At 43.6% G+C, this 18,613-nt stretch overlaps 1 protein-coding gene across 1 annotated transcript; it reads left to right on the top strand.

The window, feature by feature from the left end:
- The first annotated feature begins 855 nt into the window (after nucleotides 1–855).
- LOC138958111 (histidine-rich glycoprotein-like) lies at nucleotides 856–18,613 on the top strand. Its single transcript, XM_070329184.1, has 2 exons — nucleotides 856–991; nucleotides 17,430–18,613. Exons 1-2 carry the CDS (start codon nucleotides 856–858, stop codon nucleotides 18,611–18,613), a joined length of 1,320 nt encoding a protein of 439 aa, XP_070185285.1.

Raw genomic sequence — 18,613 nt, 5'->3', positions numbered from 1 at the left:
TTTGATGTGCTTAGTCTATGTTGAACTGATGTTGGCTCTTTTGGCTTAGCGCGGAATCTGACGCGTTATCCGCTTCTTGTCCACATAATGGGGAGATGGTTTTATTCGGTTTTTGCTGTGTGTAGTTGTTTTTACTGGAGAGAGAGAGGACTTTGGATGTGTATTTCACTGTTGTTTTTACTGGAGAGAGAGAGGACTTTGGATGTGTATTTCACTGTTGTTTTTACTGGAGAGACAGAGGACCTTGGATGTGTATTTCACTGTTGTTTTTACTGGAGAGAGAGAGGACTTTGGATGTGTATTTCACTGTTGTTTTTACTGGAGAGACAGAGGTCTTTGGATGTGTATTTCACTGTTGTTTTTACTGGAGAGACAGAGGTCTTTGGATGTGTATTTCACTGTTGTTTTTACTGGAGAGAGAGAGGACTTTGGATGTGTATTTCACTGTTGTTTTTACTGGAGAGACAGAGGTCTTTGGATGTGTATTTCACTGTTGTTTTTACTGGAGAGAGAGAGGACTTTGGATGTGTATTTCACTGTTGTTTTTACTGGAGAGAGAGAGGACTTTGGATGTGTATTTCACTGTTGTTTTTACTGGAGAGAGAGAGGACTTTGGATGTGTATTTCACTGTTGTTTTTACTGGAGAGACAGAGGACTTTGGATGTGTATTTCACTGTTGTTTTTACTGGAGAGACAGAGGTCTTTGGATGTGTATTTCACTGTTGTTTTTACTGGAGAGAGAGGACTTTGGATGTGTATTTCACTGTTGTTTTTACTGGAGAGAGAGAGGACTTTGGATGTGTATTTCACTGTTGCATTCTAAAAATGTAAACATGGCTTAATCGCCTTTCCTCATGGCCCTCAGTGACTACATGGCCCTCAGTGACTACATGGCCCTCAGTGACTACATGGCCCTCAGTGACTACATGGCCCTCAGTGACTACATGGCCCTCAGTGACTACATGGCCCTCAGTGACTACATGGCCCTCAGTGACTACAATATCTTCCATTATATGATAGTCAAGGAAAATAGTTATGGTTGCATATTCTTTCTCGTGTAAAAGTATATTTATCCTACATACGTGAGAGAGACAGCCGTGAGATAATAATCGTTCAAATCACACGTGTATATATCATGTAAATGAGGTCATGTCAAGCAAGTCTGGCAGGGACCTGTTTTTCCACTGCTTATGATGCCAAAGTCACCGAGACAAACGTCATTATAGAAACAAAAATTGCGCTCGCTAATTCCCCTCGATGAATCTTTAGAACTAACACGTCACGCCACACTTTCAGAGTGACGTTTCTTTGCTTTGACGTAATAAATTGAAGGAGGCTTTAGAAGAGATGGAGGTTCCAAAACAAGCGTCTTCAATTTAGCTGCCTCGACTGCAGGACATTTTCAGTAATATACACGTAAGTACAGTATGTAGGATAAACAGAATACTACATGGCTTGCTGTTTCGTACCAGATTTACACGAGGTTTTTTTTTTTAATATTGAACTGCGAGCGAAAGCGAGCTGTTCACTATTTGAAAAAGCAAACAGCAAACCATGTAGTATTCTCTATTTTCGCCACCGTAGATCTGTTCATATTTTTTTGACACATGACAAAAGTGAGCCGTGCTGCTTTTCGTGAAAAGTGCGAATATTTTGTTGAGTGAATTATGCAAGTGACACAGTTTAAATTGCCATTTTGCACAGAATGTAGCCATTGTTTGAAATGTGTTCACGTGAAAGGGTGCGCTTATTCTACGTGAAATGGGGCTCTTATTCTACGTGAAAGGGGCTCTTATTTTACGTGAAATGGTGCTCTTATTCTACGTGAAAGGGTGCTCTTATTTTAAATGAAATGGTGCTCTTATTCTACGTGAAAGGGGACTCTTATTTTAAGTAAAATGGTGTTCTTATTCTACGTGAAAGGGTGCTCTTATTTTAAGTGAAAGGGTGCTCTTATTCTACGTGATATGGTGCTCTTATTCTACGTGATATGGTGCTCTTATTCTAAGTGAAATGGTGCTCTGATTCTAAGTGAAATGGTGCTCTGATTCTACGTGAAATGGTGCTCTTATTCTAAGTGATATGGTGCTCTGATTCTAAGTGAAATGGTGCTCTGATTCTACGTGATATGGTGCTCTTATTCTAAGTGATATGGTGCTCTGATTCTAAGTGAAATGGTGCTCTGATTCTACGTGAAAGACTGGTCAGACCAGTGGTGTTCAATGAGATCCTTACTTTGTTTCTCGTATTATTATGTCCAACTGAAAGGGTGTTTTTATTCCACGTGAAAGGCTGGTCTTATTCCACGCGAAAGGGTGCTCTCATTCCACGTGAAGGGGTGCTCATATTCCAACTGAAATGCTGTCTCTTGACGTTGGTCCTCGTATTGTAAGTTTGTGTGTGTTTTTGTTTTTGCTTTTTTTTACAGAAATATACGTAAATATTAATAATAGCAGAATTGGTGTCTTTTTCTTCATAGTAATCCCATCCCAAGTGTTTTGAATGGAGCTCTGTTTTTACGTAGAGGGGGGAATCGAGACGAGGGTCGTGGTGTATGTGTGTGTGTCTGTGCGTGTGTGTGTGTGTGTGTGTGTGTGTGTAGAGCGATTCAGACTAAACTACTGGACCGATCTTTATGAAATTTGACATGAGAGTTCCTGGGTATGATATCCTCAGACGTTTTTTTCATTTTTTTTATAAATGTCTTTGATGACGTCATATCCGGCTTTTCGTGAAAGTTGAGGCGGCACTGTCACGCCCTCATTTTTCAATCAAATTGGTTGAAATTTTGGTCAAGTAATCTTCGACGAAGCCCGGACTTCGGTATTGCATTTCAGCTTGGTGGCTTAAAAATTAATTAATGACTTTGGTCATTAAAAATCGGAAAATTGTAAAAAAAAAATAAACATTTATAAAACGATCCAAATTTACGTTCATCTTATTTTCCATCATTTTCTGATTCCAAAAACATATAAATATGTTATATTTGGATTAAAAACAAGCTCTGAAAATTAAATATATAAAAATTATTATCAAAATTAAATTGTCGAAATCAATTTAAAAACACATTCATCTTGTTTCTTGTCGGTTCCTGATTCCAAAAACATATAGATATGATATGTTTGGATTAAAAACACGCTCAGAAAGTTAAAACAAAGAGAGGTACAGAAAAGCGTGCTATCCTTCTTAGCGCAACTACTACCCCGCTCTTCTTGTCAATTTCACTGCCTTTGCCATGAGCGGTGGACTGACGATGCTACGAGTATACGGTCTTGCTGAAAAAATGGCATTGCGTTCAGTTTCATTCTGTGAGTTCGACAGCTACTTGACTAAATGTTGTATTTTCGCCTTACGCGACTTGTTTGAAAATTGTAAAAAAAATATTTTTTTATAAAACGATCCAAACTTACGTTCATCTTATTCTCCATCATTTGCTGATTCCAAAAACATATAAATATGTTATATTTGGATTAAAAACAAGCTCTGAAAATTAAATATATAAAGATTATGATCAAAATTTTTTTTTCGAAATCAATTTAAAAACACTTTCATCTTATTCCTTGTCGGTTCCTGATTCCAAAAACATATAGATATGATATGTTTGGATTAAAAACACGCTCAGAAAGTTAAAACGAAGAGAGGTACAGAAAAGCGTGCTATCCTTCTCAGCGCAACGAATACCCCGCTCTTCTTGTCAATTCCACTGGCACTGCCTTTGCCACGGGCGGTGGAGTGACGATGCTACGAGTATACGGTCTTGCTGCGTTGCGTTGCGTTCAGTTTCATTCTGTGAGTTCGACAGCTACTTGACTAAATGTTGTATTTTCGCCTTACGCGACTTGTTTATGTTTAATCTACCTAAGGTTTACTATCACCGTATCTTGTTGAAAAGACAAAATGTTGTCGAAAACAGCGAAAGAGCTCCACTCATTACGCCGGACCTTGAAGCCGAGTCACTCATTACGCCGGACCTTAAAGCCGAGTCACTCATTACGCCGGACCTTAAAGCCGAGTCACTCATTACGCCGGACCTTTGAAGCCGAGTCAGATCGTGCGACTTGTACGGGTTTCGTAATTGCAGATAGCACGCACACGTGCGTCCCGCATCGATTCAGGTGCTAAACAGGTCATCCAAGGTCGTTTTTCGTGTTGACCTGGGCAACCTCCATCGACTATTCTGCGACCTTATTCATCCAGTCGAAAGTTAGATAAATCAGTCCATTTCCAACGCAACCGTCAGCATTCCCATCTCGTCAGAAGGAGGAAATGAGAACAGTGGCTTCGTCATCTGCACGCTTTGCTCGAGTCAGCCTCGTTGTACTTGGGCAGACAGCATTCTTGCGTGTCGTTAGAAATCACGGAACCCACTTGAGACAAGCATGGTATCGACGGCTGTGGTATTGGCGCGAGCTCAACTTGTCCATTTACAGCCGACTTTTTTGTTTAACATACGTGTAAAGCCGTAAAGCTAAATATCCGTCACAATTCTCGCGGAAAGTGATATTGGCAGAATCACAGCTACAGGCAATGTTGTAGTTATATATAAATTGAAAAAAAAAAGCTATGTTTATGTGTACACCGTAGTTACATCCTCACAAAGCAGCCATGCACATCAGATTATCAATTTGTGTTCGTACTTATTCACATAACTCTTCCAAATAATAAAGTACAGCACAGAAAAGAGAATATACCGACTCCGATTCCAAACCCCCACCCAGTTTCCTCTGAGTCTGTCTGTCTGTTTGTCTTGCTGTGTGTTTGAAAGGCCAATTGTATGAAGCTGGGATTTCGTCGGTTTGCCTGTCTGTCTGTAGTGTATGTATGTCTGTCTTGCTGTGTGTTTGAAAGGCCAATTGTATGAAGCTGGGATTTCGTCGGTTTGCCTGTCTGTCTGTAGTGTATGTATGTCTGTCTTGCTGTGTGTTTGAAAGGCCAATTGTATGAAGCTGGGATTTCGTCGGTTTGCCTGTCTGTCTGTAGTGTATGTATGTCTGTCTTGCTGTGTGTTTGAAAGGCCAATTGTATGAAGCTGGGATTTCGTCGGTTTTCCTGTCTGTCTGTAGTGTATGTATGTCTGTCTTGCTGTGTGTTTCAAGGTCAATTTGTGTGAGGCAGGGGTTTCGAATTCGTCTGTCTGTTCGTCTGTCTGTCAGTCTGTCTGCCTGTGGTAGCTGCAAAGGGGCCATTTGTACCAGGCTGGGGTTTCGGCGGACTTACTACTTTTACGTCATTGGAAGTCCAGTTTCTGTTAGTTTATTTCGACATGTCGTGCTGCGTTTTCTGGCACGGTAAGCACAAACGAAAGAATCCGACCACTTGAGAATTTGGTCTACAGGTCGTTTGTCTCTGACCCACTTCTGTCAAACCACAGACCTCTAGCCAAGACTGCAAATTGCATGCAGTAGCCGAGACTAGCTTTGTTACGCCCCGCCACCTACTGGACGTTCGCTGGGAATGACTTTTGCATTGCTGGAACCCCTGGACGTGTTTTGTCCCAATACAGTCACCAGTATCTCGCTTGTAGGCCTACATGCATCTATTTTGGTTCTCGAAATAAGCCATCGGGGGGAGGGGGGCATTGGAAGTGGCAGCTTCGTGATTTACAATGCATGCTTGGATTGCCGGATCATGGAACACTGACAGCTTCGTGATTTACAATGCTTGGATTGCCGGATCATGGAACACTGACAGCTTCGTGATTTACAATGCTTGGATTGCTGGATCATGGAACACTGTGACAGCTTCGTGATTTACATTGCTTGGATTGCTGGATCATGGAACACTGACAGCTTCGTGATTTACAATGCCTGGATTGCTGAATCATGGAACATTGACAGCTTCGTGATTTACAATGCTTGGATTGCTGGATCATGGAACACTGTGACAGCTTCGTGATTTACAATGCTTGGATTGCCGGATCATGGAACACTGACAGCTTCGTGATTTACAATGCTTGGATTGCCGGATCATGGAACACTGACAGCTTCGTGATTTACATTGCTTGGATTGCCGGATCATGGAACACTGACAGCTTCGTGATTTACAATGCCTGGATTGCCGGATCATGGAACACTGTGACAGCTTCGTGATTTACAATGCCTGGATTGCCGGACCATGGAACACCGTGACAGCTTCGTGATTTACAATGCTTGGATTGCCGGATCATGGAACACTGTGACATTTTCGTGATTTACAATGCTTGGATTGCCGGATCATGGAACACCGTGACAGCTTCGTGATTTACAATGCTTAGATTGCCGGATCATGGAACACTGTGACAGCTTCGTGATTTACATTGCTTGGATTGCCGGACCATGTAACACTGTGACAGCTTCGTGATTTACATTGCTTGGATTGCCGGATCATGGAACACTGTGACAGCTTCGTGATTTATATTGCTTGGATTGCCTGATCATGGAACACTGTGACAGCTTCGTGATTTACATTGCTTGGATTGCCGGACCATGGAACACTGTGACAGCTTCGTGATTTACATTGCTTGGATTGCTGGACCATGGAACACTGTGACAGCTTCGTGATTTACATTGCTTGGATTGCCGGACCATGGAACACTATGACAGCTTCGTGATTTACATTGCTTGGATTGCCGGACCATGGAACACTGTGACAGCTTCGTGATTTACAATGCTTAGATTGCCGGACCAAGGAACACTGTGACAGCTTCGTGATTTACAATGCTTAGATTGCCGGATCATGGAACACTGTGACAGCTTCGTGATTTACAATGCTTCGATTGCTCGATCATGGAACACTGTGACAGCTTCGTGATTTACAATGCTTAGATTGCCGGACCATGGAACACTGTGACAGCTTCGTGATTTACAATGCTTGGATTATGGAACACTGTGACAGCTTCGTGATTTACAATGCTTGGATTGCTGGATCATGGAACAGAGTGACAGCTTCGTGATTTACAATGCTTAGATTGCCGGATCATGGAACACTGTGACAGCTTCGTGATTTACAATGCTTAGATTGCCGGATCATGGAACACTGTGACAGCTTCGTGATTTACAATGCTTAGATTGCCGGATCATGGAACACTGTGACAGCTTCGTGATTTACAATGCTTCGATTGCCGGATAATGGCACATTGTGACAGCTTCGTGATTTACAATGCTTAGATTGCCGGATCATGGAACACTGTGACAGCTTCGTGATTTACAATGCCTGGATTGCCGGATCATGGAACACTGTGACAGCTTCGTGATTTACAATGCCTGGATTGCCGGATCATGGAACACTGTGACAGCTTCGTGATTTACAATGCTTAGATTGCCGGATCATGGAACACCGTGTCAGCTTCGTGATTTACATTGCTTGGATTGCCGGATCATGGCACACTGTGACAGCTTCGTGATTTACAATGCTTGGATTGCCGGATCATGGAACACTGTGACAGCTTCGTGATTTACAATGCTTGGATTGCCGGATCATGGAACACTGTGACAACTTCGTGATTTACATTGCTTGGATTGCCGGATCATGGAACACCGTGTCAGCTTCGTGATTTACATTGCTTAGATTGCCGGATCATGGAACACTGTGACAACTTCGTGATTTACATTGCTTGGATTGCCGGATCATGGAACACTGTGACAGCTTCGTGATTTGCAATGCCTGGATTGCCGGATCATGGAACACTGTGACAGCTTCGTGATTTACAATGCCTGGATTGCCGGATCGTGGAACACTGTGAGAGCTTCGTGATTTACATTGCTTGGATTGCCGGATCATGGAACACTGTGACAGCTTCGTGATTTACAATGCCTGGATTTCCGGATCATGGAACACTGTGACAGCTTCGTGATTTACAATGAATTGCCGGATCATGGAACACTGTGTCTGTGAGTGACTTTACAATTCCAGTCAGCATTCTAGTTTTTTTTAACATAGAGGGGGAATCGAGACGAGGGTCGTGGTGTATGTGTGTGTGTGTGTGTGTGTAAAGCGATTCACAGTAAACTACTGGACCGATCGTTATGAAATTTTACATGAGAGTTCCTGGGTATGATATCCCCGGCCTTTTGTTTCATTTTTTTCGATAAATGTCTTCGATGACGTCATATCCGGCTTTTTGTAAAAGTTGAGACTGCACTGTCACACCCTCATTTTTCAATAAAATTGATTGAAATTTTGGCCAAGCAATCTTCGACAAAGGCCGGACTTTGGTATTGCATTTCAGCTTGGAGGTTTAAAAATATATTGATGACTTTGGTCATTAAAAATCCGAAAATTGTAATTAAAATTATTTTTTTTATAAAACGATCCAAAATTACGTTAATCTTATTCTTCATCATTTTCTGATTCCAAAAACATATAAATATGTTATATTCGGATTCAAAACAAGCTCTGAAAATTAAAAATATAAAAATTATGATTAAAATAAAATTTCCGAAATCGATTTAGAAACAATTTCATCTTATTCCTTGTCGGTTCCTGATTCCAAAAACATATAGATATGATATGTTTGGATTAAAAACACGCTCAGAAAGTTAAAACGAAGAGAGGTACAGAAAAGCGTGTTATGCAGCACAGCGCAACCACTACCGCGCTAAACAGGCTCGTCAATTTTACTGCCTTTTGCACTAGCGGCGGACTACGGTCATTGTGAAAAAATGCAGTGCGTTCAGTTTCATTCTGTGAGTTCCACAGCTTGACTAAATGTAGTAATTTCGCCTTACGCGACTTGTTTTTCTTTCACAATGCGTGGTTGTCGATGTCTTTCCTCAGTATGAGTTTTCCTTAGTAGCAACGTTTGAAATGCGCAGTACACTTTTTTTCTTCAGAAATTACTAACCCAATGGGACAACCTGACCTAGAGAAACCGTTTGGTTGTGAAAGCCTTCTTAAATGCATCGACATTTCGATATTGTTTTTTTTATCGAAATACAGGATTACTATTTTCGGTCTTGTACATGTATGCGTTTTTCACGACAAGCATCGGTTGAAATTCAAAGTTCAGACCAGGTTTGGAAATAACTCAGGGATAATTGGGCCAAAAAACACAGCTTGTGTGTGATTTCGCAATTTCTGCGACAATTTCAATATCGTTTTCTTGCAATACGCTATCGGCCACATCTCTCCTGTACATGTTGCTTGTTCTCCTGAAAGCAATATATCTTCAAAGCGCTGTGAGGACGGGTTGGTAATTTAAAACACAATGGGACAACCAGACCAAGAAACAGCCATTTGTCCAGTGCTCAATTACTTTACACTGCTTATTGGAAATCGGAAAAGCTATATTTCGTGAAGCTGTTTTCCACACATATTCTAAACATATGCTGAAGTCACCTTCGCAGTACTATCAGTCAACCTTGGGATGATAGCTAGATTGTTACGTGTCCATTTTTATATGTTCACTATTGGTTGTGAAGTTTTGTACAAATGAATGTACTCAAAAACTGAACTAACCTGGCTTAGTTTGAACATTGCAGACAGATTTGTTTCAACGTCTCTACTACAAACATTGCAGCATGTACTTGTAGCTTCACAACTGCTAACAATGCAGACATATTCGTTGTAACGTTCCTACAGCTAACATTGCAGAAAGAAGTTTTAAAATAGGACGGTCTGTTTTACTGCATTCATTCATAAAAGCTGTGAAATGAAGGCAGACATCTTGAATGTATGCTGATGACAGCTTCAACACGTCACTGTCAATGACACCAACAGCAGACATCTTGAATGTATGCTGATGACAGCTTCAACACGTCACTGTCAATGACACCAACAGCAGACATCTTGAATGTATGCTGATGACAGCTTCAACACGTCACTGTCAATGACACCAACAGCAGACATTCGAAAGTAAAATAATCGTCCGATTGACAAATTAATCTGTTTGTGGGAATACTAGAGTGCTTGTTTCACAATATAGTATTTTACCGCAATGACGTACACACAGACAACCAGATAATAAAGTCTTTAAAACACAAAGGACATACAGCGTTAACCAGATATTACTCGTATTATTATCATTAGAGTGGGTAATACCGAAATGAAATTTGCAGCCGGGTTTACCTCTCAATTCTCAATTCTTATTCAATCCATACAAGTTGATTTGACCGCAGTCATCACTTTTAATCAGAGTCAGGACAGCTCTTGTCTAGACATGTCAGGCTGTTTGGACAACGCTAGCATTGATTAGAAAGAAGTAGCGCATCAAAAGAAAAAAGGAAGCTGCTTAGCAAATATAGCAGGCACTGAATTCTCTTTCAAAACTTTTCTGATCATAAGACGTTACAGAAAGAAAAAGCAAGAACAACAAAACCAACAAGCAAACAAGCACACACACCCAAAACAACAAGCACACACACACCCAAAACAACAAGCACACACACACAAAACAACAAGCACACACACACAAAACAACAAGCACACACACCCAAAACAACAAGCACACACACACAAAACAACAAGCACACACACCCAAAACAACAAGCACACACACCCAAAACAACAAGCACACACACCCAAAACAGCAATTACACACACCCAAAACAACAAGCACACACACCCAAAACAACAAGCACACACACCCAAAACAACAAGCACACAAGCACACACACCCAAAACACCAAGCACACACACCCAAAACAACAAGCACACACACCCAAAACAACAAGCACACACACCCAAAACAACAAGCACACACACCCAAAACAGGGCCGGACTAGGCTAAGAGGAGGGGGGTAGGTCATATTCTGAGATAGCAAAATGGTCGCTCCTTGCATGAAACGGCATAAAATAAACAATAATAAAAAATGTTTTAAATAAGTGAGGTACATGTTTATTTAGGCTAGGGGGGGGGGGTTGCGCAACCCCCATAACCCCCCCGGTAGTCCGGCCCTGCAAAACAACAAGCACACACACCCAAAACAACAAGCACACACACCCAAAACAACAAGCACACACACCCAAAACAACAAGCACACACACCCAAAACAACAAGCACACACACCCAAAACAACAAGCACACACACCCAAAACAACAAGCACACACACCCAAAACAACAAGCACACACACCCAAAACAACAAGCACACACACCCAAAACAGCAATTACACACGAACAACTCTCTCCCCAAGCCAAATTCCTTCAACCCTGCACAATGTTTTTGTCCCATTTTATTTTTTCGCCGATGAATTTAACAAACTAACTGGGGATAACCTGCAAGGGTGTGCAATAATGCATTTTCTTCCGCTTTTCGCTGAAATAATTTGGTCAATGCTATGAATGTCATTAACTTTCTAAATTACGGTATGCGTTGCGTCACAGCGAGAGAAAGAGAGAGAGAGAGAGAGAGAGAGAGAGAGAGAGAGAGAGAGAGACAAAGAGAGAGAGAGAGACAAAGAGAGACAAAGAGAGAGACCGAGAGAGACAGAGACCGAGAGACAAAAAAAGAGAGAGAGACAAAGAGAGAGACAGACAGACAGACAGACAGTCAGAGGGAGAGACAGAGACCGAGAGACAGGCAGAGACACAGGGGAATACCGAGACCGAGTAGGAGGCCGCAAACAGGATGACAAGAAATGTCACATGAATGCTTCGTTCAGCAAGACAGGCAATACACTGTGCACGAGATAGGTGTCTTAGGTAGCTTACTGGTGTGGATCAGACTCGCGTTATTATAACCTCGTCATCTGCAGCAGGCTCTCATCGTCTTATTCGTTCCTTCACCGGAATTGCTCTTAAACATGTACGTAGAGATGAAGTGCAATACACAACACAACGTGTGCCAAAACAATGTCTATTGTCCTTACTCTCAAACATGTACATAATGGGCAGTACGTACCAGGCATAATGGGCAGTAAGTAAGTAACAGGCATAATGGGCAGTAAGTAACAGGCATTATGGGCAGTAAGTAAGTACCAGGCATAATGGGCAGTACGTACCAGGCATAATGGGCAGTACGTACCAGGCATAATGGGCAGTACGTACCAGGCATAATGGGCAGTAAGTAAGTACCAGGCATAATGGGCAGTAAGTAAGTACCAGGCATAATGGGCAGTAAGTAAGTAACAGGCATTATGGGCAGTAAGTAAGTAACAGGCATAATGGGCAGTAAGTAACAGGCATAATGGGCAGTAAGTAACAGGCATAATGGGCAGTAAGTAAGTACCAGGCATATAATGGGCAGTACGTACCAGGCATAATGGGCAGTAAGTAAGTAACAGGCATAATGGGCAGTAAGTAACAGGCATAATGGGCAGTAAGTAAGTACCAGGCATAATGGGCAGTACGTACCAGGCATAATGGGCAGTAAGTAAGTACCAGGCATAATGGGCAGTAAGTACCAGGCATAATGGGCAGTAAGTAAGTACCAGGCATAATGGGCAGTAAGTACCAGGCATAATGGGCAGTAAGTACCAGGCATAATGGGCAGTAAGTACCAGGCATAATGGGCAGTAAGTAAGTAACAGGTATAATGGGCAGTAAGTAAGTACCAGGCATAATGGGCAGTAAGTACCAGGCATAATGGGCAGTAAGTAACAGGCATAATGGGCAGTAAGTAAGTACCAGGCATAATGGGCAGTAAGTAACAGGCATAATGGGCAGTACGTACCAGGCATAATGGGCAGTAAGTAAGTAACAGGCATAATGGGCAGTAAGTAACAGGCATAATGGGCAGTAAGTACCAGGCATAATGGGCAGTACGTACCAGGCATAATGGGCAGTAAGTAAGTACCAGGCATAATGGGCAGTAAGTAACAGGCATAATGGGCAGTAAGTAAGTACCAGGCATAATGGGCAGTAAGTACCAGGCATAATGGGCAGTAAGTACCAGGCATAATGGGCAGTACGTACCAGGCATAATGGGCAGTAAGTAAGTAACAGGCATAATGGGCAGTAAGTAACAGACATAATGGGCAGTAAGTAAGTACCAGGCATAATGGGCAGTACGTACCAGGCATAATGGGCAGTAAGTAAGTACCAGGCATAATGGGCAGTAAGTAAGTACCAGGCATAATGGGCAGTAAGTAAGTACCAGGCATAATGGGCAGTAAGTAAGTACCAGGCATAATGGGCAGTAAGTAAGTACCAGGCATAATGGACAGTAAGTAAGTACCAGGCATAATGGGCAGTAAGTAAGTACCAGGCAATTGCTGTGTATACAATTCCAGAAGAACAATGGTGACTGTGCGTGAGAGCGACCAATACAAAGACCAACAGATAATGTACGCACGTGTGGACGCAGAATACGGAACATATAACGTCCTTAGTAGCCCTAACGGCCCTTATTTGTTCCGTTTTCTTCGTTCACACTCGAGTACAATATTTGTTTTGTCATTTTACTGCTGTATAAATCTATTAGAAAATAACATAATGCACAGAACAAAGTGTATCGCCCACCACTCCATTCACAACCACTCCATTCACAACCACTCCATTCACAACCACTCCATTCACAACCACTCCATTCACAACCACTCCATTCACAACCACTCCATTCACAACCACCCCATTCCCCAGCCAGCAAGACATTAGCGGCCGATAATCGGCCGAACACCCTTCAAAAAGTCGGGCCGGTGACGTCAAAACATACGACGCGGGTGTTGGCCCGACTAACTTTTGCAAAGAGGCAACGAGGCGGCCGACAGGCGGCCGAACACCTGCACTATGGCGGCACGCATCCGGTCCGATGTTAATCGGCCCGATAACTTGTTGGACCTGCGGCCCGACACCTTATGCCGACATCGGGAAGATATCGATTTCAGCGGGAAGACATCGGGACGATGTCGGCATAAGGTGTCGGGCCGCAGGTCCAACAAGCCATCGGGCCGATTAACATCGGACCGGATGCGTGCCGCCATAGTACAGGTGTTCGGCCGCCTGTCGGCCGCCTCGTTGCCTCTTTGCAAAAGTTAGTCGGGCCAACACCCGCGTCGTATCTTTTGACGTCACCTGCCCGACTTTTTGAAGGGTGTTCGGCCGACTATCGGCCGCTAATGTCTTGCTGGCTGGGCATGCAGCTACAGATACAGCAGTATGTACCACCCCCCCCCCCCCCAAGTGTAACAGTGAAAAATTCACTTACAGCTACAGCAGTACAACCCCCCCTCCCCCCAGTGTTACAGTAGACAACAAACCTACAGATACAGCAGTGTGTACACCCCACCCCCCCCCCCCCCCCCCGTTTGTAACAGTGCAAAACACATCACCAGCTACAGATACAGCAGTATGTAGAACCCCCACCCCTACCGCCCGCACTGTAACAGTACAAAACACACCTACAGCTACAGCCGTATATACACCCCACCCCCCTCAGTATTACAGTATAAAACACACCTACAGCAACAGATTCAGCAGTATGTACAACACCCCAAGTGTAACAGTGCAAAAATTACTTACAGCTACAGCTGTATGTACACCTCCCCTCCCCCATAGTAACAGTACAAAACACACCTACAGCTACAGCAGTATGTATACCCCCCCCCCCCCCCAAGTGTAACAGTGCAAAATTCACTTACAGCTACAGATTCAGCGGTATATATGTACAACCCCCCCTCCCCCAACCCAAGTGTAACAGTGCAAAAAACACCTACAGCTACCGCAGTATGTACACCCCCCCCCCCCCAACTGTAACAGCACAAATCGCACCTACTGCTACAGATACAGCAGTGTGTACAACCCCCCCCCCCCCCCAGTGTAACAGTGCAAAACACACCTACAGCTACAGATTATGAGATACAGCAGTATGTACAACCCCCACCCCCCCCCCCCCACTGTAACAGTACAAAACTCATTTACAGTTACAGATTCAGAAAATTTTATGTACACCCCCCCTCCCCCCGCTGCCACCACTGTAACAGTACAAAACATACCTACAGCAGTATGTACAACACTCCACCGCCTTCCCCAGTGTAGAGTGCAAAACACACCTAGAGCTACAGATACAGCAGTATGTTCAACCCCCCCTCCCCTGTGTGCAAAACACACCTACAGCTACATATACAGCAGTATGTTCAACCCCCCCTCCCCCCTACTGTAAAAGTACATAACACACCTACAGCTACAGATACATCAGTATGTACAACCCCCCCCCCCCCCCCAAGTGTAACAGTACAAAACACGCCCACAGCTACAAATTCAGCAGTATGTACACCCCCCCCCCCCCAGTGTTACTGTGCAAAACACACCTACAGCTACAGATTCAGCAGTATGTACACCCCCCCCCCCCAAGTGTGCATCAGTGCAAAACACACCACCAGCTACAGATAGATCAGTATGTACACCCCCCCCCCCCCAAGTGTTACAATGCAATACACACACCTACAGCTACAGATACATCAGTATGCACACCCCACCCCCCAAGTGTAACAGTGCAAACCACACTTACAGCTACAGATTCAGCAGTATAATGAGTATGTACTACACCCCCCCTACCCCACTGTAACAGGACAAAACACACCTACATCTACATATATACAGATACAGCAGTATGTACTCACCCCCCCCCCCCCCACTGTATAACAGCAAAACTAACATACAACCCCCCCCCCCAAGTGTTACAATGCAATACACACACCTACAGCTACAGATACATCAGTATGTACACCCCACCCCCCAAGTGTAACAGTGCAAACCACACTTACAGCTACAGATTCAGCAGTATCATGAGTATGTACTCCACCCCCCCTCCCCCACTGTAACAGGACAAAACACACCTACATCTACATATACAGCAGTATGTCCCCCCCCCCCCCCCCCACTGTATAACAGCAAAACTAACATTAAAGCAAAAACAAGAAGGGCAAAGCTCATACGACTCACATGCTTGACCTTGACCTTTACATGACCCAAATAACTAAACCTAGCAATATGACATCATACACTATTGACTAAGAACTGCTTTACACATTTTTCCTACCAAAATACATGTGACCTTGACCCAAGGTCAAGGTCATCCAAGGTCATGCAACACAAAGCTGTTAATTCAAGACATAGGAAGTACAATGGTGCTTATTGGCTCTTTCTACCATGAGATATGGTCACTTTTAGTGGTTCACTACCTTATTTTGGTCACATTTCATAAGGGTCAAAGTGACCTTGACGTTGATCATATGTGACCAAATGTGTCTCATGATGAAAGCATAACATGTGCCCCACATAATTTTTAAGTTTGAAACAGTTATCTTCCATAGTTCAGGGTCAAGGTCACTTCAAAATATGTATACAATCCAACTTTGAAGAGCTCCTGTGACCTTGACCTTGAAGCAAGGTAAACCAAACTGGTATCAAAAGATGGGGCTTACTTTGCCCTATATATCATATATAGTTGAGGTATTCAATCTCAAAAACTTCAGAGAAAATGTGAAAAATGTGAAAAATAGCTGTTTTTTAGACAACATTGATGGCCCCTGCGACCTTGACCTTGAAGCAAGGTCAAGATGCTATGTATGTTTTTTTGGGCCTTGTCATCATACACCATCTTGCCAAATTTGGTACTGATAGACTGAATAGTGTCCAAGAAATATCCAACGTTAAAGTTTTCCGGACGGACGTCCGGACGTCCGGACGGACGGACGGACGACTCGGGTGAGTACATAGACTCACTTTTGCTTCGCATGTGAGTCAAAAAACGAAATCACTTACTCGCTCCATCCGTCAGTTGTCCTCGAGTTGACGTTATAACAGCTTGAACACACCTGTAGGTTTCCATCCGTCCTTGGACAGTTCTCCGCGCAAACACCAGTGATATTTCAACATCAGAAATATCAAAGAGTGACTGGCTACACAACTTGTCAACTATCACCGCCACCACGTGGCACTGGGACCAGCACTCAGATTGAGATCCCGAGGCGACATTCGTCTCGGATAACATATCATCAATGTGCTGTCCAACATTCGCAAGAATGTCTCTTCTTTCGATATTAACTTGAACTAAGAAAACAAATAAACTTCGCTCACGCGGGAAAGTAGCAGCCGGCCATGTTTACACTCAATCTTGTTTACTGTAAGGCAAGCTATGAGAGTATTTCAAGTATATATGATGGCGTATTTTTAAAATGTAAAACTCATGGTTTGAGCTCATGCTGTATTTGATTGCAAATATACAAATGAAACTTACAATTAATTATCCTACTCCTATGTGAAAAAGTCAACAAATATGAATAATTCAGTTTCGCATTTGCAGGGTCATGTCACGCCGTTGACGGGCCGACCCTTGAACAGGGGACGTAACAAATGTTAAAATAATGATCATAAATTTGTTATCTCCCGTAACTCTGCATATTTTTATCGACAGCAACATTGCGTCGGGCCGATGTCGGGGTTTATTACGTACATTTGCTGAGTTTTACACACAGTCAAAACGGTATCGGCGCAACAACGGACGACGACACACGACATATGACGACGTCACCCGACTGAAATCGTCAATCGGCCGACGAAAGCTTGCTAGCTGGGTCACAACCACCCCATTCACAACCACTCCACTCACAACCACCCCATTCACAACCACCCCATTCACAACCACTCCACTCACAACCACTCGATTCACAACCACTCAACTCACAACCACTCACAACCACTCACAACCACTCCATTCACAACCACTCCATTCACAACCACTCCATTCACAACCACTCCATTCACAACCACTCCATTCACAACCACCCCATTCACAACCACTCCACTCACAACCACTCCATTCACAACCACTCCATTCACAACCACCCCATTCACAACCACTCCATTCACAACCACTCCATTCACAACCACCCCATTCACAACCACTCCATTCACAACCACTCCACTCACAACCACTCCATTCACAACCACTCCATTCACAACCACTCCATTCACAACCACTCCATTCACAACCACCCCACTCACAACCACCCCATTCACAACCACCCCATTCACAACCACTCCATTCACAACCACTCCATTCACAACCACCCCATTCACAACCACCCCATTCACAACCACCCCATTTACAACCACTCCACTCACAACCACTCCACTCACAACCACTCTATTCACAACCACTCCATTCACAACCACTCCATTCACAACCACACCATTCACAACCACTCCACTCACAACCACTCCATTCACAACCACCCCATTCACAAACACTCCATTCACAACCACCCCATTCACAACCACTCCATTCACAACCACTCCACTCACAACCACTCCATTCACAACCACCCCATTCACAAACACTCCATTCACAACCACCCCATTCACAACCACTCCATTCACAACCACTCCATTCACAACCACACCATTCACAACCACTCCACTCACAACCACTCCATTCACAACCACTCCACTCACAACCACTCCACTCACAACCACCCCATTCACAACCACTCCATTCACAACCACTCCACTTACAACCACTCCACTCACAACCACTCCATTCACAACCACTCCATTCACAACCACTCCACTCACAACCACTCCATTCACAACCACCCCATTCACAACCACTCCACTCACAACCACTCCATTCACAACCACCCCATTCACAACCACTCCATTCACAACCACTCCACTCACAAACACTCCATTCACAACCACCCCACTCACAACCACTCGCCTCCGTGCAAACGTAGCGCCTTATTTTCCAGTTGA

Source organism: Littorina saxatilis, linkage group LG1 (assembly GCF_037325665.1).
Source record: "Littorina saxatilis isolate snail1 linkage group LG1, US_GU_Lsax_2.0, whole genome shotgun sequence".
NCBI lineage: Eukaryota > Metazoa > Mollusca > Gastropoda > Littorinimorpha > Littorinidae > Littorina > Littorina saxatilis.
This window is presented reverse-complemented; position numbering and strand designations above follow the sequence as displayed.